This window comes from Neolamprologus brichardi, chromosome 13, assembly GCF_056152115.1.
Source record: "Neolamprologus brichardi isolate AB-2024 chromosome 13, ASM5615211v1, whole genome shotgun sequence".
Classification (NCBI taxonomy): Eukaryota; Metazoa; Chordata; class Actinopteri; order Cichliformes; family Cichlidae; genus Neolamprologus; species Neolamprologus brichardi.
The window spans coordinates 22,553,043-22,575,000 of record NC_142116.1 but is presented as its reverse complement, the minus strand read 5'-3'; the positions used below and the strand labels follow the sequence as shown (position 1 = coordinate 22,575,000).

Below are 21,958 nucleotides of genomic sequence, written 5' to 3'. Positions count from 1 at the left end.
GTGTACTGCAGCTGTTCCCTGCAGGGACTAAGAGAGTACGAGGTCTCCTCATATGAAACTTTAGGGTCAGCAGAACTACGCCAAGGTCCCAGTTCTCCTCATTAAAACACCTACGAGACGAATGCTGGAAATGCCGTGCTGACCCCGACCCATCGCCGCATTATACATATCTGTTTTTCCCACTTCTCTGTGCAATCTGTGCTCGCTGCTCTCAGCAGATAGAGTTACCCCGTCTTAAGCCTGCCCCCACCATAGAAAACAGCTGCTTCACCTTTCACACTCTGAGATGCCTTAACCTCTTCAAAATGACACTCTGAATAAAAATCTGTCTCTGAGAGACATGTTGATAATTGCCCAAATGCCTTGCTAATACTCACACCAAAGCTGGGTTCTGGATTTGGGTTGTGCATTTATTTAGCCTGCATTCACAGCAATGCAGGCCTGTGTATAACAGGGCAGTTTCATGAAGACATTAGCCTTTAGGGTAGGATGCCTCTTTCACAGTATGGAAATGTAGCCACTGCCTTTTTTTTTTTTTTTTTTTAAAATAAGGTGTTTTATTGACTAGACAGGTCTGTCATCACCTGTGCTTCACAGCAAAGACACACTCACACAAACATGACTACGTGTCACTATTTCTCAGCAGGCTTTCATCAACCTGGACTGAACATTGATCCAATTGATTGCCTAAAGCCCTGCTTCCCTTAGCAACCAGAGTGGTTTTTCCCCTAATGGACACAATGCTTCCTTCACACAAAATGGATCAACCTTCACTATGTATAGGTCATGGTCACATTAGGTGTTTGGGTTGACACCGAGGTGTGCAGAGGGCAATGTAAACCATCTCTTACTGAGATGCAAGGCCTGAAATTAAGCTTGGAGCACTAAATGTACAGAAGAAGGGGCTCACAGTGTTGGACTTTCAAAGATTTTTTTAAGGTGTTTCTGTGGTGTGGATTAACAGCAAAATGAGAAGGGGGCATTATTTGACATGAAAAATCAAAGTCTTCCAATTTGCAATCTTTTGCAAATTGTCAGCACCATGTGATGGTCATCGCTGACATGCTAAAGAAATGTGTTGACAATAAGCTTTCCCCTAAAGTCAGCACTGTCTGACTCACTGTGCTCCTGGTATTTGGATGCCTTGTGGCCTCCATTGCTACACAGGCCCCCCACCACCACCATTTGACCTTATGCCTTACAGGGCATTTCCCCGCAGAACTCTGTCCCTGACAAGCTGTGCATTCGTCAGACAGTTAACCCTACTTTCCCTCCATACAGATAATTTATTATTAATGCCGATGTGCGTTTTGCTCCACTGTTTATGCCACAGTGACAAGAACCACGCTATTTAACACAGCTTGCACTGCATGGCGTGGATGTAATATCGAAAACTTCTGCAGAAATCTCTTCGTGAATGTCACTGCTTTGTGGACCCTGCTGAGGTTTTTCTTTTAGCTGTTGAATCCAGGTCTTTCTCCTCAGCTTTAGCCTGGATTAAAGGAGTGTTTGCTCAAGGCCCTCTTATATGTGTGCCTACACACACACACACACACACACACACACACACACACACACACACACACACACACGTACGTACGCACGCATGCATTGTGTGTCAACAAAGAAATTAGTACTGGTTCTTATGGTGCTTAGAGCCTAAAAGACTAAAGCCCAGCTAGTAATCCTTGTCGTGTAGTGAATTTTTCATTAAATCAGCACAATAACTGATGGAAAGAATTAACGACCATATAAGAAATGTGGCCAAAAGACTCAACTCCTTTGGAGCAATACTATAAGCAGTAGAGCTGGCACTCTGCCCATCATTATTATTATTAATTTACTCTGAAAATTAATGTCTAGACCTCAGGGTGTCAAAAGGGGAAACAACCACAGACTGTCCATAAATGAAAAAAGTATTCATCCTTCAGGGGGCATAAAGAGGGCAAGGAAAAGTAATGAGAATCTGCCCATCACATTTTCATATTTTCAGCACACTGGAGGGGTGAGGAGGTTACTGGAAACATCAGATTTACCCAAAGCCATGAAAATCCCCTGGAAATTTCCTGAAAATCTTGCCTTGGGTTTTAAAGCAAAGTAGATCGAAACATGAAATTTTGAGTGTGACTCAATAAATGTTTTTCTGGGATTACACCAGATTTACTAGCTTTCATGCCATGATTGTTGATATAACTGATGGATATATAGACCAACACCAACATCTTTGCAGTGATTCCCCCCCCCCCCCCCCCCCCCCCCCCATAGTCATGTGATGGTGTTTTTCTAACACCATTCTTACCCACGTGGCCATCTATCTAATATGCATACAAGTACATGCCATTTATAAAGTGCAAAGCTCGACTTTTGCATCATTCATTTCTAGCATGAGAACAAAGTCAAGGGTTGCTGCTGCAGTAGTAGTAGTAGTAGTAGTAGTCGTAGTAGTAGCTGTGGGAACGTGACTTATGGGGCAGAACAGTCCATTAATTTAAAATGACAGAACAACAACAAGAGAATTTTTTTTTTTTTTTTTGCATTTTCTGTGGGCGTCCTGAGCGTCTGCTTCATTCAGTTATGGATGTTATGCGTCATGCATGCACTTCACTTCAGAATAGAAAACTGAATTAAATTTGACCTGATGTATTATTAAGGTCATAAATGTATTGATGCAGACTTATATTAAGACATTATGTCATGTCTGCATGTGTCTGCATTGTGCAAAACTCAATGCCCCGTGGAGCATGTGGGTTTTATTTATATAGTGCCGAATTGCAGCAGCAGTCTTATCAGTGCTTTATTACAAAGCAATGGCCAATGACTCTATATAAGCAAGTACTTGGTGATGCTGGGGAAGAAAAAATCCCTTTTATCAGAAAGAGACTGCTGGCAGGCTCAGGGACACAACAGCATCACACAGTTGCTGTAGATCCATGATGTGAACTCTGCTCTTGCTCTACTGGATTGAAATCTGGTGACTGTAAAGACCATTTGAATGAACTCAGTCATGTTCAAGAAACTAGTTTGCGATGATTTGAGTTTTGTGACATGATGCATTATCCTAAAGGAAGCAGCCATCAGAAGGTGGATACGCTGTAGGGCATAAAGGGATGGACATGATCAGCAACACACTCAGGTGGCATTTAAATGATGCTCAGTTGGTACTAAGGAGTCCAAAATATGGCAAGAAAATAACCACATACCCCCAGCCTGAACCACTTGAGATAATGCAGGATGGAGTAATAGGCTGTAGCTTCAGTTTTATGTTGACTGGAGTGGCCCTCGGTGTCTTCTGCTGCTGTAGCCCATCTTCAAGGTTTAATGTGCTGTACGTTCAAAGATGCTCTGCTGCATTGCTTGGTTGTAAGAAGTGGTTGTTTGAGTTATTGTTGCCTTCCTGTCAGCTCTGAACATTCTCCTCCGACCTCTTCCATCAGGAAGGCTTTTTCACTGAGAAACTGCTGCTTGCTCGATGTTTTTCCCCTCCTTTTCAGACCTTTCCCTGTAAACACTTGAGATGGCCATGGCAATACACATCCCAGCTCTGATAATGCCACATTCAAAGTCACTTTAATCACCTTTTACCTCATCGTGGTGCTTAGTTTCAACTTCAGCAGGTCGTCTTTGCCATTTATACATATCTAAATGCATTGAGTTACTGCTATGTGACTGGCTGATGAGATCTTTGTTGAACAGATGTAACTAATCAGCTCGTCTGTGAGTGTATATAGTTAAACAGATAATCTACTGAAACCACAGCAGTAATTTGATTACGTGTTTTTATTAAAAATCTGTAATTTATTATTACTTTATTTATATTTAAGCTTTCTTTCTTTCACCAGCTAACATAATGTCTGATAACATGCATAACTCTCATTTAATTTTATATCTCTTTCTATCCCTCCAGAGCATCAGAATTATTTCGGTGTAGATGACCATCTTGGACCCGTGGCAGTCAGCATCCGCAGGGAGAAGCTAGACGATGGAAGGGATAAGGAAGGGTCGCAGTACAACTATCGGGTCACCTTTAGAACCAGTCAGGTAATGATAATACACCGATGTGCACTTTTCGCTCACTGCTTACATTATGGATGCATGATTGGAGAACCTTCATGACCTGTCAATTTATCAAAGAATTGTTTACTAGCGCGAACATGGATTTTTCATATTTCTCATATCACATTCAGTGAGACACATTAAGGTCATTCGGCCTGCGGCTCAGTCAAGCAGTACAAGAGTCCAGGAATGCTTCAGTACCCCCGAAAACAACAGGAAACTTCTCTGCCCTCTTAAATCTGCACTAACGTGTCCAGTGATTCGGTGCCAGTTGTGACTCAGTTGGCCATTAATGCAAATACTGATACAGTGTATCAGAGGTGTGTAGTTGCCCACCTTTGCTCACTTTCACACACCCCGATGAACACACAACCTGATTAATCCTAAAAAACGGAGAGGCAGAGTCCTGGTGTCCCTGGTGGGACCGTATCGTCTTGATTGATGCTGGCTTGTCTCATTCACTGAATAATTCAGGTGCAACAGATGCGTCAGGCAGGAAAATGTCACTGATATCCAGTGCCCTTCTCGGTTTAAAGCACCACTCCCACGATAAAACAATGTATCTGGGTCATGGTAGCCCTGCAAGTGGCACGCAGGCAGTGTTTTAACTCCTCGACCGCTGGAGCATCTATTTGCATGTACTCCTGTCATTTAGCCTCATTGCTCTCTCTGCGCGACCTGCCCCACATCGCTCTCTCTTCCTTCCTCTGCTATATAAGTCGACTTTTCGGAAAGCCTTTTTATCGGAGCGCAGTTGACTGCTGACATGTTAACAGGCCGTGCAAATGGAAATTTGGATGTTGTTGTTTTGAAAGTGTTTACTGGCACACAAACATCTAGTATTCAGTTAGCCTGCCTAAATTATTTAGAATTTGAGTTCCCTAATGCTGTCCAGAGTCATAATGTAGTCATTACCCTAAACAACAAGTCAGCATATGGAAGCATACCTGACCCAACCCTATCACACTGTACAAGTAGGAGTGTATATGACTGTTAACTTTACTGGACAAATCCTCACCATCTGTCTTTCCTGTCAGCTGACCACCCTCCGTGGTGCCATCCTGGAGGATGCCATTCCATCCACGGCGAGACACGGGACGGCCCGCGGGCTGCCGCTCAAAGAAGTACTTGAATACGTCATCCCTGAGCTGAATATCCAGTGTCTGAGGCTGGCCATGAACTCTCCCAAAGTCCCGGAACAGCTCCTCAAGCTGGATGAGCAAGGGGTGAATAATACATTGAGATGTCCTCTTGAACCGTGTTTTGAGTGCTACCACAGATTTTTGCTGATGATGATGATTTAACGGGGTAATCTAAGGTTCAGTGCCTTGATGATTAATACTTGGTGTCTTGCATTTTAAGATATGTATACATATGGTTCTTCCTTTTTTTAAGAAAAATGCATAAATACTACCATTTGTAGTTTTACGGGGTGATGCATAACATGCAGGACTACTACTTGTCGAGACGAAGTGACTCACTGTGGAGTCATAACTGTGAGGCTGCCAACCAGCACTCCAGGAGGTCACTGCATCTGGACAAACAATAGTGAATCACACAACCTCTTCACAAAACCTGACAGATTACGCTAACAAGATACAGCAGGTTAACAAACGTGTGTCTCTGTATGTGAAATCTTTCTCTGAGGAGGGAAGAAAGCCTCGTCTGTCCAGAGATTTTCCAGCTGTTCAATTTTAAAGCCACCGCAGCCACATATCAGAAACGAAAGATTGTTTGACTGCATTAGTACATCACGCTACATATTCCAGGCGTATGTGTCTGTATTTGTGACATTTACCTCAGCTATAGAAGGAAACTGGGAGGGATTAACTTCAAATAGCAGGGATCTTTGTACTATATACGGGCTGCTTGTTATAGATAGATAACACAGACTCCTGGGCCGAGGCGCAGACAATATCACGCTTAAATAGAATCAATAGAAGTCCTGTACTCTCTGCAGCCAGCACCATCTGCTTTTGGCACACTTGTTGTACTGATAGGACACTTGCACACAAGCTAGAGTAACTTACTTTTGACAGCCTACTTTGCCTGAGAGCAGGAGATTTGGTATGCTGCTCAGACGGTGGAGGGTGTCATCTTGCATTATCTCTGTTTGAATAAAATTGCTAATAGTGGTATGGGCTCTCTATATTCACAGCTGTCACAGATTCATTGCGTGATCGGAAGGCCTTTAATTTCTCATGTAATGAAACTGGGGGAAAAAATATGGAATGGAGAGTGGAAGGATTAGCCAGGGGTGATACTTGTTTCACCATCAGAGAATTGTCTGCTTATTAGTTTAATTACATTCGTTAGCGTGCGCCCATCCTTCCAATTGACAGGGGAAAGGTTCTTATAATAGAAAGTGTCAGCCAAGACCCTCTTCTGTGTTAGGATTTTGTTACACACATAAACAAGAGCAATGAAGTGTCCTCTCTAAAGCAAGTTAAATGCACTCACGGTGGCAGGCTCTATGTGTCCAATTATGTCAAAGTAACTTTGTAAATAAGTGCTTTGAGGAAGTTCTTCCCACCAGATGTTACAGGGGTTTGTTCACCTGCCATGTGACTCCCCATGTCTGCAGATAAAGAGTTTGATAGATGATGAAACTGACACATGGGAGGCAAAAAAAAGCAATAAAATAATCTCAAGAAACTGCCTTCAGAGGAGGAGAGCCCAGGCTAAGTGGGGCTTGAAGCTTTTCCAGTTGGCACTCCTCTGCGCAGACCTCAAACCAAAAGCCCAGTGGAAGCCAGTTTTATATTTGGATGTCAGTATTTTTGCACACTCCTGTTATAATCATTAATGTTATTCTTGCCGGGCAAATGTTCAATATATCAGGCACTCCTTAATCTGCTTTTTAACCAAGCTGGACTTTGACCGCCCCTCTAATGTGTTTATGTGAGGAAGTTGATACGGGACAGGAAGAACTGCAGCCTGATGATCTGCCTGACTTTTTTTCCCCTAAAGTGCATATTTTTTGAGGATTTGTGTGTGCGCGCGCAATTCTTTGGAGATGTTAGATGTTAGTCTCTTTGTTAAATGCTTCCTCTTGCTGTGAACAGAGTCAGAGAGGGTCTCCTGCATCTGCAAAAAGAATATCCCTGAAAGCGGCCTTGTAGACTGCGCCGAAACAGCCTAGGACGTAAGAAGAGAAGAGAGCATATGTGAATGTATTTTAGATCTCATTGTAGATCACAGTGAATTGACTGTGCGCAGATGGACTGTGGAAAAGGAGTTGGCAGCTAATGAGATTTAGAGATGCGATCTTGAGTAAGAAATTACAAATTAGGTTTTGGTTTTTTTGTAAGCCATTGATTTTTCAATGCGTATCTGCTGTTTCAATCTAAAGACTCAAATCTGGAAAATTAAAATTCTTTAGTTTATTATTATCTGTGTCAGTTAGAAAATGAAAGTTATGAATTTACAAGCACTGGTAATACTCATAAATTTGAAAGTGAGAGGAAAATATAAGTGTGTCATGACAGTAATGACAACGTTGAGGAGGTCAGAGAACAGTTACTGACCTTTTCTAAGTTATGTTTGACAGATGATATTCTCCCTAGCCTAGAAAGCTAATCTCCCTGCAGCGATTGCATTCATAGCATAAACAAAGAATAAGTGCAGGAAATTTTGCAATTACAAACACTGCGTTTTTTAAAATCCCCTGGCCTTACATTGAAAGTTGGAGACGTTTCTGTAGTAACACTTTAATGCAATAACCCCAGCAGATGTTTGTGTAGTGGTGCGTGGTGATTGTAGCCAGGTTTAAGTAGCCACATTTTGGATTTTTGCTGCATCAGGACACTGCACCGCAGACATATGTCACACCACGGCATCCCTCAGGAGCCACACAGAGCTCTCCGGGGGAAACACTGTCCCAATTTCTTTCTCCACTCATTATGTGTCTTTCGTTGTTTGTGCGTTCTTATTTTAGTTTCAGCTTTTGTTTAAATGAATGAGCAGGAGTTCAGTTTTCAACGCCCTGCAGGTCTGGACAGATGGAGAAAAATTGGAGATGCTTTCTTTGCTAAGATTTTTGGCAAGATCTGTTAAATGGGATACATCTCCACCTTAACAGAAGCTAATGCCACTCCAAAAAGAGCCATCACAGACGGTGATGCAACGAGCTTCACCGAAGGAGCACTACTCATCTGTATCTTTGTTATATGTCCTGTGTGCTTGCACTTTTCAAATTCGCCCCAAAGGTTAATGTGATTACCGTCCCTATCGGTTAGGCTGTTAAGAAGAGCTGGAGGTCAAGCGAGTCCGTATCACACAGGATAAAAGACAGAAGGCCACATCATTGCACATCATGCCATTTCCACGGGGCTTGATGATATAATAGCTTTTGGTAACCGCAGGAGCTTTAGTGCAGAACCGACTGCCTGATGGGAGGAAGTCACCATGACAACAGTGTCAGGAGTACACCGGGAAATCATAACCTGTAACGAAGGAAAAAGACAATTCCAATTTGTTTCAGTATATAGACCATTTGTCAGCATTCACATTCAGAGAAACCCTTTCTTCCCGCCGTACCGACACATTGACTCTGGGTCAAGATGAAGGTGAAGCTGTGAATAAAGGGCAACAGGTGCCAAACGCAAGGGGCTGCCTCCTCATCTATTTGTTTCCACCCTTGACCCTTTTTTTTCTTTCCATCTTCTGCTATCATTGGGAGGGTGTGAGCCTTAGAACTCATGTAGTGGAGAGATGCTCTCACACTAATCTCACAAGAGAATCACTCCAGATGTTTTATTTCTTCCTGTCTCTTGAGGAGATGAGTTCACATCAGACATTTCTGAATTATAGCAACGCTTGTGGTGGAAACTTGAGAGATTTGGCTCCCTTTTCTATGCCTTTAGATGGTCTTCTCAATAAACAAGACGTCTGTATATCTGTATGTATACACATTATTTTAAACAATCTTCCTAATATCTCACAGCTACAAAAGTATCTCCTAAGGAAGAGGTCCATTAGAAAATATTGAAATACTGTTGTTGGCAGATTATGCCGTTTTCTTTCATAAACCGAAACTGTTCTGCTGTATGTCTGTAATCCACTCCCTTGTCGCCCCACAGCTGCTCTTAAGTAGCAGCTAATAGCTCAGGCTGATTTATACTCTGCACAGTGCTCCTGAGAGTTCATAGCCTAGCTTCACAAAAGGGGATTTCAGATCTCTCTCTCCCCAAGAAGGGTTATGAAGGCCTTCACATTAGCTGTGACATGATGGAAAGTGGGCACTTGCATGCTTTGAGTGCTTAATATACAGTATGTATGAGTGTGGTGTGTGTGATACCTATCAGCAACAGGAAATAGTACTCACTGAGTGTCTATGTCTATTTTCCTCATTCCAGCTAAGCTTCCAGCACAAGGTGGGGGTACTCTACTGCAAGGCTGGCCAGAGCACAGAGGAAGAGATGTACAACAACGAGAGTGCCGGCCCAGCGCTGGATGAGTTCTTGGATCTGCTTGGTCAGAGGGTGCGCCTCAAAGGCTTCACCAAGTACAGAGCTCAGCTGGATAATAAGAGTAAGATAAAATGCACGACACACTCGCCAAGCTAAACATCCACAAATGCTAACCCACACATTTCCAGTCCTGCTGAGTGCAGATGCTCCGCTGTATGTGTTTACAGGGACTGTAGTGCATCTTCAATCTTAATTTTTGTTCTATGATATCATCAGATCAGCTAACTCGGTTACATTTTGCAATCTGGCCTGAGACCCTGACCTCCCTGTCTTCTCTTATAGCGGATTCCACAGGCACGCACTCTCTTTACACTACCTATAAAGACTACGAGCTGATGTTTCACGTGTCCACCATGCTCCCCTACACACCCAACAACCGGCAGCAGGTGAGTAAACTGTACCCTTCAGGCTCTCCTGCAGCACACCACCATGCTTGCTCTTCTGTGTACTCAGTTGATGTCTAATAGCTTTAATAAATCCCTGAGCAAGTTCCTTTTAGGACATCACCTATCCTGACTACTGCCAATCTTCCCCAGAGACTCATTTCGCCACGGTAATGACCTATCAGTTGAAAGCACGAGCATTGCCATAGCGACAGTACCCCATAGTAGGACTTTAATCAGTGCTTCCCCAGGGGCTGAAGCAGACATGGTATTAGATGGACCTGTCTGTGCTAACAAGTGGAATTAGGTGGATGTAGCAGTGGACTGTTGAACGATGGCCCTCTAAAGATAAGATTACAGACATTCACTGTATTAATCTCTATGCTGATCACATGGTTGTACTTTTTGAGTCCATAATACAACCTGTGGGCACCACCCTGTAGAGATTAGAATATCTTGATGGAGGCTGGATGTACAATCTAAAACAGCAGAAACATCTAACAAGTGAGCGTAGAAACATATGATTGGTGGTGGGTTTTTTCTCTTTACCTTTCATCCAATTGTATGTCATAAAGTGGGACTGTTTGATTTAATCCCTGGTGGTAATATTCCAGCAGGGCCAAGCAGAGCTTGACCTGTTCATCCCTTCATCATTTCCAAATCACCCCTGCACCCTCTAATCCTGCTTGTTTCGGGCTCTCACCGACCCTGACTGACAGGCTCACACCAACCAGAGAATGAGGGTTAATGACCTGCACAGGCCAACAATACAAGCAGTATAAATTGGGTTTGAGTGGACATGTGCCCTTCACACACAAATCCTAAATTGAGTTAGTTGATATCTCTACCACCCAAAAATCCCTTTGTCCACTAAAGTTTCAATATCCAAACCAGGAACAGTGATTCTGTCGAAGAAGGGCAAAATGTGAGAGCTTACTCAAAGGATTGATTTTTTTTTTTTTTCGTGCAGGGGATGAACTGATGCCCCCGTCCCTGCATTCAGTGTAATAAAGATGCTCAAATGTTAATCCAGGAAAATGATGCTAAACAGGTGGTGTCCCATCAGTTGTATCAAGGCTTGTTGCAACCCATGAGTCTATGATTGAAAAATTGTTTCCAAAGGAAAGGCCTGTGGGAAGATTAGGAAACATAAACTGTGACATCCTCATTTTCTCAATTACCACACCATGTCCTACTGAGAACGTGACGTACACGCCACAAGATTGTGCAGAGGCCCTTGCAGATGAATTCACTGTGTACCAATCAATGCCAAGTGTATCATATTTGATACATGAGCATTACCTGTAGAGTTTGAAAAGCTTGAACAAATTGCAATTTGTTTTCAAACAATTTTTTTTAAACAATTAATAAATAAAAATGATGGATGTAGCAAAACCTAATTTGTTTTCTTTTAATTTGTCAAAAAGTTCAATAAACATTCCAATTTAAAAAAAAAATGTAAATTTTCTGGCAATTATTTAATGACTAGACTACAGTTATTATAGTTTTGTATTTTCTAATTATTATTATTATTATTATTATTATTATTATTTCATTTTGACCTTTTGTTTTCAATTCAGTTAAGTTTCAGTTATTTTACAAAGTGGATTTTATTATTTCAGTTTAGTTTTTGTTATCTGGAAATGTTTAGTTTAGCCTTTTTTCTTTTTTGTTTCAGTGTTAGTTTGAGGCTTTTTTCTTCATTATTATTATACCAAGAGCATAAGTCATAGGCAAGATTTGGGGAAATCAGGTATAATAAAAACATAACTTTTTGAAAGCAGTGATTCGTAGTGTTATAAAAATCCAGATATCCATAAACACGTCTGTCAATACCTCAAGTTTTAGTTAATATAACCACCTTGGTTCAGGCTTCATAGGGTTAATTAAATAAGGAACTTTTACATAGCTGGCATGTTTTTTGGGGGGTTTTGATTTTGTTGTTTTTTTGGTTTTGTTATAAGTCCTGTGACATGTGGTTTATGGCTGTTATCGGACCTGTCAATCAAATCTTGTTGCATTAAAAACAAAAAGATGCTCTTGTATCATTTCCTGGTTTATAAGAGATGTCAGCCCTTCTGTCCATTAATGAGGAAGTTTTTGACACCCAAAACTTTTTTGTTTTTCTTGGCTATGATACTTTAAGGTTTGCTGGGAAAATTTCTAAGTAATAAAAGGTCCAGTACATATGAGCACTTGGTGCTACACCTTAGTTTGTCTGGTATTGATCGGTGGCTTATCATGGCTAATGTTAGCAAATGTTTGCTGAGTTGAGAAAGAAGTTTTTGTGTGACTGTTGAGTCACTGCAACTGACACACGGCTGGCCTTTGTTCAGAAAAACAAATTCTAACTGAAATCTTAAAGCGATAATGTGTTTTCCAAACTTCTGTACTCTTAAACTAACCTGACTGTGTTCATCTTTTATCTAATTTAATTTCCATTTCTCCTTTTTCTCTTGCAGTTGCTAAGGAAGAGGCACATCGGCAATGACATTGTCACCATAGTGTTTCAGGAGCCCGGGGCCCTTCCTTTCACTCCAAAAAACATCCGCTCTCATTTCCAACATGTGTTTGTCATTGTCAAAGTCCACAACCCGTGCACTGATAACGTCTGCTACAGGTAAATGGAACAAGCATGCATCACGCCTGCGAGGCACTCCCAAAACCGTTTTTTACTCTGGTTGGTAAAGAAAAGCGTGCAGGGTAGAAGAAAGTAGAAAAACATCTGAGTTTGGTGGCATTGAGTCAAACCACTAAATATTAGAGTGCTACACCACGGGATAAGAAGCGAAATGGTGTGCTCGAGACAGTTTAGGCGAACGTGTTGATCTTCTGATGTGTTTTTCATAGATGTCTTTGTGTCAAGTGGCTCTTCTGCGTGAACTTTTAAGAACACTTAATTTAAAAGGATAATAATAATAGCTTGCTCAGTGATTTCTGTGGTTTCTCTTATGACTTCATAGTAATGCGCCAGAATCACAGGGCTCTTTTCATCTGTTCAGTGAGGATACAGTTATTATCTTCAGAGACACCTTGAAATTATGACTTATGAATTACGACTCAAGAGTTTCTGAAGTCAAGACGACTCTTGCTAATAACATAGCATTTGATGAAGGGAGAAAGATTAGTCTTAGCAGAAATTATTTTACCAAAAGACGTATAATTTCAGCGCCTGCTCATTATTCATTCAGTTCAATATCCACGCTCCTCTTTTTCTTAACTGTCACTCCCGCATTTTATGTTTTTTCCAGTGTGGCTGTGTCCAGATCTAAAGACGTGCCTCCATTTGGCCCCCCCATTCCCAAGTCTGTAACTTTTCCAAAGTCCGCGGTTTTCAGGGACTTCCTGCTTGCCAAGGTCATCAACGGAGAGAACGCAGCACACAAGTCGGAGAAGTTTCGGGCCATGGCGACTCGTACGCGGCAGGAGTACCTGAAGGACCTAGCCGAGAACTTTGTCAGCACGGCCACTATAGACTCAGCTGTCAAATTCAGCTTCATCAGCCTCGGAGGCAAGAAGAAGGAGAAGGTGAAACCCAGGAAGGACGCGCATCTGTTCAGCGTGGGAGCGATCACCTGGAGCGTCCGTGCCCGGGACTTTGGCCAGTCGCTGGACTTTGACTGCTTGCTTGGTATATCCAATGAGTTCATCGTGCTCATTGAGGAGGAATCAAAAAATGTGATCTTCAACTGTTCGTGCCGCGACGTCATCGGGTGGACCTCAGGGATTATGAGCATTAAGATTTTCTACGAACGGGGCGAGTGTGTCATGCTGTCCGCTCACGACAACTGCGGAGAAGACATCCGGGAGATGGTGCAGAGACTAGAGGTAAATCTCTTCGTGTCTGCATTGGAATAATCTCTGTCATCCCAAAGCTCTCAATAACTGCTGGATTAGACCACAGAAGGCCAGTGAGATGATCCTTTTTGTAGCACCGTGTCTTCGGTGTCACTTTCTAATCATACCATATGTAGAGATTTGAGAGAACAAAAGACATTAGATGAATCAGTTTCCAACACCACACCCCCCTCACAGAGCTAGTAATTCATTCTGTGTTTGCCCTGTCTGTTTAATTGAGGGGTTTTTGTATAAATTTGACATCCAGTTTATTTGTGAAATAATGAGCACATTACAGTAAAAACAATTACGCTGTCTACTACTAGTGCGTAACACAGTTTTAATAGCTCCGCGGAAAGGTGCAGCTGTTGGCGCTAATGCATAAACATAAAAAATTACAGTAAGATTTAAAAAATAAAAGCCAAGCATCAGCAGCACCAAAAATAATGATGATATGGCACTTATTGTGTTTTACTAGAAATAGAGACAGGTTCACATTTTCTAAACATGTTCTAAACTATGCACATAAAACATTATCAGGGCCTCTTCCCCGCCCCCGTGCATGCTACCGCACTTTCACCTGCATGTTGTTGCCTGCAAAAAACATTATTTGGGCGACTGTGGTTAATCCACGTGTCTTAAAAGTGAAGTGCATGTGAAGGAAAGTTTACTTTTAATGTGGCAGTGGAGCGTTGTACTTTGGATATTTGTGGGCTCTGCGGTGAAACGGTGCATTCAGCAAATGTTGCTCTTGCAGTTGCAGCTTTAATGCTTGACCACAAACCTTTTAATTCTGTTTTCACGGTTAGGTCAGCAAAACTGTTGCTCATTTAACCTTTATTTGTGCCGTCAATTCTCATGTGCTGCAGAGCTACAGAGATTTAATGGCCCCTTTTTTTCGGCCTCCACTCCATCACAAAATGCAGGGAAAATATCTCACTAAATTAACCCAAACCTCACTTGCTTTTCAGGCAGCTCCCTCTTTTTTTTTTCCTGATTGTGCATAAATGGGAATGTGAAAAGCAGAGCCATCAGAGTTCAGAGAGGATTACAGACCTCCTGTTGAAAGCTTTCTTTGGCTCATCACAGACTCAGCAGAGGTGCACAGGCGACCGTTCGGGTCACACAGTTGCAGATGTCCTGCTCTTGATCAGGATAAACCACTATGACATATCACGCAACTTTCACAAAAACTGACTAAATAAAGCCGAAGCGGCTCAGTACCGCAGACAGTTCATTTAATGGATTGAAAGATTAGTGAAAATGGGACTTTTGGTTCTTGAATTGGGGACTGTCTGGGTGCAGGTTTACAGGGAGACTCTTTCTAGCAGGACACCAACCCAGTTTTGAAGGGGAAGGCTAGAAACAGAGGAAATTTGTTTTATTTTTTGGGTGTCTGGCAGACTAAGAATAGAGGACACGTGGCCTCATACTACTGCTTTACTCCTATTGAGAGCTCCCCACTTAGTCCCAGTCCTCGCATCCCTATTTTGTAATTCTAGCTTGGCCATCTGCACAGAGCTGCAGACACATTGTGTTACCTTTTGGGCTATGTGGGTCCAGGTGTCTTGAAATCTTGAAAATGGTGTACACCTGGCTACACAGCCCAGATGCTGTCCTCAGACACCTTGTTTCTGCTTCCTGTGTACCTGCAGGGTCTTGCTTTTCCTATTCTAGTTCCCATGATTTGTTAAGTGAAGCTCTAATCAGGCAGCCTTTTGTTTTCCTTAAATAACATCGTGGTTGAATCCCAAAATCCAAACCTGAGCTGTGCCTGACCTTTTTCATGCCTGGCTGTGTGCTTTCCGGCACTTATCCCGCACAGTCCCTTTTTGGCAGTTGCATCAGCAGTCTTGAAATTTGAAAGTCACACCAGAACCTGACGAAGTCTTTCCCATAATTACTCTTTAAAGGACACGGATGTCATTCAGCGTCTACACACACTCATCTTAAGGAAGGACAGAGCGGGATATATTAGCATTCGTGATTAGCCAAAGGACATCACTTCCTCATTCGCTATGCTAATTTCCCCTCACATTTTCTGTCCACTTCTCCAAGGAATTCCTGATTAATATTTCACAGCCCAGTTTTATAAAGTATTATAAAGTTAGTACCGATCACTGTTTGTGTTGTGATACAGGCAATGGAGCAGCAAGCTGTAGGCACATTTATTTGGGTATGAGCTGACCAGGCATTCTTGTTCCCAAAGGTGTCTGCATTTTCCCAAATGTCCCGGAGGTTGACTCGAATCAAATTTCATTGGTGGGATTTACAGGCTGCCCGACCTGTGATGTAATGTGAACAGATTGCCAACTGTAACACACAGAGGAGCCCAGTGTGAGAGCACAACTAAAAGCTTTGTGATAGCGCCCTGCTCTCCGGGCTGCGGAGCTGGTCGCCGCATGTTCAGTTTTTACGATGCATGTTCTCTTTGCTCGGGTGCCACATACGCCACTTTCTTTTGTCTGGTTGGGTTTTGTTTTGCATCCAGAGGAAAGCACAATCGCTCTTCTCGTTTTCTTTATGTACTACATGCAACAACAGTGCTTCAAATACAAGAAATTGACAGTTTATCAATTTGTGTGTCAGAAGGGTCAAAGTAGTGAAATAAATGAGCTGGGAAAGGTGGAACTAAATAATTTGGAATAGTTTTATAATACTATATTGTGTTTATCTAGATTAAATATGTACTAAATGAGTTATGATAAGCTTTTAATCATTCTCCTAACTCCAAACCTTGTAATTATATTGCTTTTCTATATGATATATGATGACATTTTAAACACTTGTAATTGTATTTATAAACAATTTTCTGATTCCTTATCATTTATGCTGTCAGTAGTAAAATGCCATGGTAGCCTTTATGATTATTTCTTTATTCAAACAACAATCCAAAAAGCAACAAGCAATTTTACTGGCACATATAACAGAGAGAAGCACCATGTTGATCAATAAAAGAGCTTCTTAATTAGTGCTCATTAGCACCATTTTGAGGTCATACATGTTGTTACAGACAAGTAAAAGCTTTGATAACCTCCTGCAGTCCCACAGCGCTGCTGAGCTCCGTTAAGCTAAAATATTCAGAATCACACAAGAAGCTACATGACGTTGATGCCGATTCCTGAAGTATAAAGCGGCCACAGATTTACCAGTCCGCACTTCCAGTAGAATGACAAGGTTTTGACATGTCTGAGAAACATGCTTCTGCAGACGGTGGCATCAGTGTCGGAGCAGTGTCCGACTGTCAGACCTATCACTGAGGAACAGTGCCAGTAACACTGTTTGGCAACAGTAGTTACAACAGATTTGAGGCTGATAATGTTTGTTGTAGTTTTTATGGCCGGTTATTAGTCTGTTATTGGTTTGGCCAGCAGGACGTGCACACATGTTGACTTTGTCCCTTTTCTCATCCAAGTATCTTCATAGGCCACAAATACCTCCTGTGAGATGATGGATGCACTCTTAGATTCAAGCGTTATGAATCTGAGCAGCTCGTAGGAGAACCTGAGCAGATTAATTTGGTGGTTGGACTGAATAAAGGGCTCTAATGAAAGCATTTAGAAAGCTATTATTTAGGCCTAATGGATTTCTGAAAAAGGGCTGTTTGATTCATGGTCCCAAACGCAGAAGCCTTCATACACAAACCATTTAGTCCAGACTTTACACCGGAGAACTTTTATGTTTCATATTTCCAGTTCTTTTTGGAAATTTATTTTCGGCGTCTTTTCTCTAGATTTTGAACCCGAAGTATCTTTGGCTTTTTATTTATTAGCACATAAAGTAGGGACTGTGTTTGTATATAATTACTGGATGGGCTCCTTTGCTGAAATTTTACAGTTGTATCCTATTAAGAGGACAGTTATTGCATGATGGTTCATAATGGGGTTCTGCCGACGTGAGAATCTGGTGTGGAGTGTTGACAATCCATAGTCTGTGTTAATGTGTCCCTGAAGCTAGTTGCCACTCTGAAGCAAATGGAGGCAGTCACCCACAACTGAACCGAGACTAATCCAATGGGTGATTAAAGCTCGTTGGATGTAGCGTGAGGTTTTATTCCCCATTCGTTGTCATAAACCGTGTAGTCCTAATGTGTGCTCGCAGTGTAGCTATAATGTAGTCAGTCATTTTATGTCATCATTGTGCAAATAGGTGCTCCACTACTCCACTTACTTTGCTGTGTTTGTGTTGTGCTGAAATAAAACCATTGAAGCAAGTAGGTTGCTGAACTTTTACTGAACCTGAGTTGCATTAAAGCGAAGGATGATGAGAAGCCGCCACTGAGCAAAGCGAGCAACTTAATTTGCATGTAAGCACATAATTGGACAAGACCCAACTTTCATTTTCATCCAAGAGCGCAACTGGACAAGCAGAGACTGTCCACCAAGAATCCTTAGGGAAAGTGTCACGTCTCTGGCAGCAGTCTGCACAATGGCGAGAGAGGGTGAAGTGAGTCATCTTTTCATGCTGGGTGTGGGGGGAAAAGTGCTTTAATTAACTGCCAGTTGATGCAGATTATGTATTTGTATATAAATATTACGCTCCAAACTTCTCCCTTGACACTGACTTTACCTAATAGACTCGGCTCTGTGGACATGTCCGTGTCTCGGGGGCCAATTAGATCTGCGTTCCCCATGCAGCATGAAAAAAGAGCTACTGTAGTTGCTGTCCACAGAGACAGGTGTGTATTTGTGTGCGGCTCTTTGGCAAGATGGTTAACCGTGCGATGTAGCCTCTTATTAACTTCAAGTTTGAAAGGTTCTTTGAATTAGCCAAACAAACATGCTGGAGGCTTGCTGCCTAAGGACTTCTGCTTCTGCTTTGGAGGCTTTGATAGTATTTTTCTTGTGCATGCATGTGTAATAAAACCCACACATATCTTACAAACGATGCAAACCATTCGCTGCTGGAATACACTCTGTTAGCTTTGAAGGCTCTAATTAAAGAATATTAAGATCATTCATTTTTCTCTCCGTCTCATCTCCTCACTGTCATGTGTATTGCATTCTGTTTCCAGCTAAAGTATCTATTAAGTCCTTCGGTTTTTAAAGCTCAGGATCTGTGCCGTGAAATACAAATTCACCTGCCTTTATAAAACCGGCCGTTTTCATCCTGCTTCCAGATCGTCACCAGAGGGTGCGAAACCACGGAGATGACACTTCGCCGGAATGGCCTCGGCCAGCTCGGCTTCCACGTCAATTTCGAGGGCATCGTAGCCGACGTGGAGCCCTTTGGTTTCGCCTGGAAGGCAGGACTGAGACAAGGCAGCCGACTGGTGGAGATCTGCAAGGTGGCCGTTGCTACCCTCACTCACGAGCAGATGATTGACCTGCTGCGCACCTCCGTCACCGTCAAAGTGGTTATAATTCAACCTTATGAAGATGGCACTCCCCGAAGGTAAACCCTCACTCTTTGGTCGTCTCATTTTCACCTCGGTGCAAACACTTTTGTTACAGCAATTAAGCCAAAATGACTTAAAATCAAATGCAGATTTCCTGTTGTTGTTTCCTGTTGTCCCGCGGTTAGCGAGACAGAAGCAGGTGCTCCCCCCAAAATTAATGAAGCCATAACAGAAAAGTAGTTTGGTTTACTTCTTTTTTCCCTGGCAGGTGGTGTAAATTAGCTTGACATTTGCTCTCGTGTTTGAGGCGATTAGCATAAAGAAATGCTTACATACTGTTTGTGTTGCACCGGAGATGATGTCGTCCTCCGCTGATTTCTCTGGAGATAGTCTTTCTTTGTTGCGAGAGAAATCTTCAGCAGGCCTGCAGAGCCGCAGACACGGACAGTCAGCATTTCCCACTAATGATAATGAGAAGAGGCTTTTGATTAATGGCTCAACTCTCGCTGCCTTTGTTTGACAGCTCACATTTGTAGATGGCTTTTCTCTAACCTCGCTCAACGTTCTGTTCAGCAATTAGGATGGGAGTGTGTGCCTTTTTTAGGGACACACTCCCATGTAGAGAGTCCACCGCCCTTGAAATAAATGAGGGAGCGTGTTTCAAATGATTTTTTTTTCCTTTGTGTGTGTGTGATGGGAAGAGACGAAGGTCTGTGTAAAATGCTTGTTCTGAAAGCACATCTGCTTGTTTTGTCTGTGCGAGACAGACAGCCCTGTGAAATCGTATCCGTCACTCCTTCACACTCACATTTTCGACATCTTTGTTTTTCTTCGGCTTCAGGCTGACAGATTTATGTACCAGGAAAATGCTGGTTCCACTTTGTCACAGACAGCCACGACAGAATGGCTTGACAATGTGCAGAAAGAATATTTCAATACAAACTCATTTTTCTGTTTGCGTTGTTACAGGTAATGCTAATACACCAGCTAATCGTTAAAGGTAATAACACATAGATAGCAGCAGATAATGAATCACTGTGTGTTTTCATTCTTTGACTGTATTTGTGTGCTTTCTAAACACATGAAGTAAAGTGGCGATTGGTGAATATCTTGATAAATCCCTGATGGGTGAGTGTTGCTCTAATCGTGGTTTTGGTAAATAATGATAATGACAGCCTTGCTTAATGTTCTGAATGAATATATGATTAAACAGCTGTGTGTATGTGTGCATCAAAATAAAGCATGCATAGTAGTTAACTTTTGCTTTCTGGTCTGGCATCAGAGGAGCAACATTTTTGCTCCCCCAGATGGCGAGCTAACGTGTGTTGTCTGTGAAGCCGACAGAGCAGCCTCTATGGCAGAACCGCCGTCTAAGCCTCTCGCCACGATCTGTGATGATACACGACGATGCAATCATTGTCACGGTCCGGGAACGGAAAAAGCAGATAAAACTGAACATCCTCCGAAACTGGTTTTGTCTCCACAAATGTGTCCAGCTTATCAGAGCAGTATTTACAGGATGGAGATAGAGAGAGCTTTTGGCATGGCATCTGTGCCAGGTGAAGACTTCTGGCTTGGTTTAGCTGAAACCACTGAAGTGACTGTTTAATGGGAGCCTGGACAGGCAATTAGAAATGGGGTTAGAAATAAACATAAATGAACTGAAACTTGTGCAGTGATTACGTCATACTAAATGTGTATAATATGTGTTGTGTCGCGTTACGAACAGAGTGTGACCCATATATCGCATTTGCTAATAGAGGCATCTGGCAGATTAGTGAGCATTAGTAGCAGCAGAACGGCAAACTGGTCAGTGCTGCTGAGCCTTCCCCGTCCCCACTGAAACACAGTTTCTCAACGCCACCCCCATGAGAACCAAACGCCTCCATCTCAGCTCCTCTGAATATTCTCCCAAGACTCCCAACAAATCAAGAGGTGAGAGGTCAGGTGAAGAATCTCGAGGGCCCTCAACACTTTTCGCTGCTGCGTCTTGGAGTTGCTAAAGTGTTGCAGTCAACAATAAGTGCTCCAGTTTCTCTGGCATTATCTCAAAGGAAAGGAATTCAGCAGGGGGCCCGAAGGCCCCAGTCAGTCCCCCGTGGCCAGAGAGATGAGGACTAATCTAGCAACAATGGACAAGAGTCTCATGACCTTCAAACAATGTACCCTGGCTCCACGCTGCTACCATGACAAGGAAAAATGTTTTCATAAGTACATGCGGTGGCTGGAAGGAGCTTCCTCTTTATTCTTTTTAAATCGCTCCAATATTGTTTAGGCTTCCTATTTTTGTGATTCGGCGAGGAGTGATGTTGTCATCTTGTTGCTAAGATTATGTCACATTAGATTGCAACAAGTGCAATAAGGAATCATTTATACAGTGTAGCATTGTTTTGTGGCAAACCTCCTGAAGCTGTTTATGCCCTAAATGGATTTACCCTGCTCTGCCTGAAGCTGTGCGATGTCTCTAATATTAGCCTTATCTAGTACTGTATTTATTTACACTGAGGGGCAGGATGTGGTTATAGCACAGCACAGTACCAGAGGCTTTTCCATCATCACTCTGAAAAGCCTTAAACAAGTTCAGCATGTTAGCTTTGGATCAAAACTAATGAGAAAAAGATGAAAAAGATTAGCTCTTTGAAACAGGAATGCGATGTACAGAACATGGCAGAGATTGTATGTTTTGGTCTGCGGTCATCAGAGATGTAAGGATAAACAGAAGGATCAGTACAATATGGACTAAAATGTATGTTCATTACAAGACATACAAATAGAAGCAGAACATCAACTGCTACGTGGCCAGTAAGGATTTTTTTCCCCCTGACATTTATTCCGGCTGAGTCCCGGCTTTTTGTTTCTCTTTTTTAATATCATAT

The 21,958-nt window shown here is 42.3% G+C and overlaps 1 protein-coding gene across 5 annotated transcripts in view; it reads left to right on the top strand.

The window, feature by feature from the left end:
* Positions 1 to 21,958, top strand: part of sipa1l2a (signal-induced proliferation-associated 1like 2, genome duplicate a) — an 80,104-nt gene that overhangs the window by 33,538 nt on the left and 24,608 nt on the right. For all 5 annotated transcript variants that reach the window (XM_006807670.3, XM_006807668.3, XM_006807671.3 and 2 more), the window contains exons 3-9: positions 3,905 to 4,038; positions 5,091 to 5,279; positions 9,411 to 9,585; positions 9,807 to 9,910; positions 12,370 to 12,527; positions 13,159 to 13,735; positions 18,864 to 19,138. In XM_006807670.3, the coding sequence (XP_006807733.2) occupies positions 3,905 to 4,038; positions 5,091 to 5,279; positions 9,411 to 9,585; positions 9,807 to 9,910; positions 12,370 to 12,527; positions 13,159 to 13,735; positions 18,864 to 19,138 (1,612 nt within the window). The remainder of the gene's footprint in view (positions 1 to 3,904; positions 4,039 to 5,090; positions 5,280 to 9,410; positions 9,586 to 9,806; positions 9,911 to 12,369; positions 12,528 to 13,158; positions 13,736 to 18,863; positions 19,139 to 21,958) is intronic.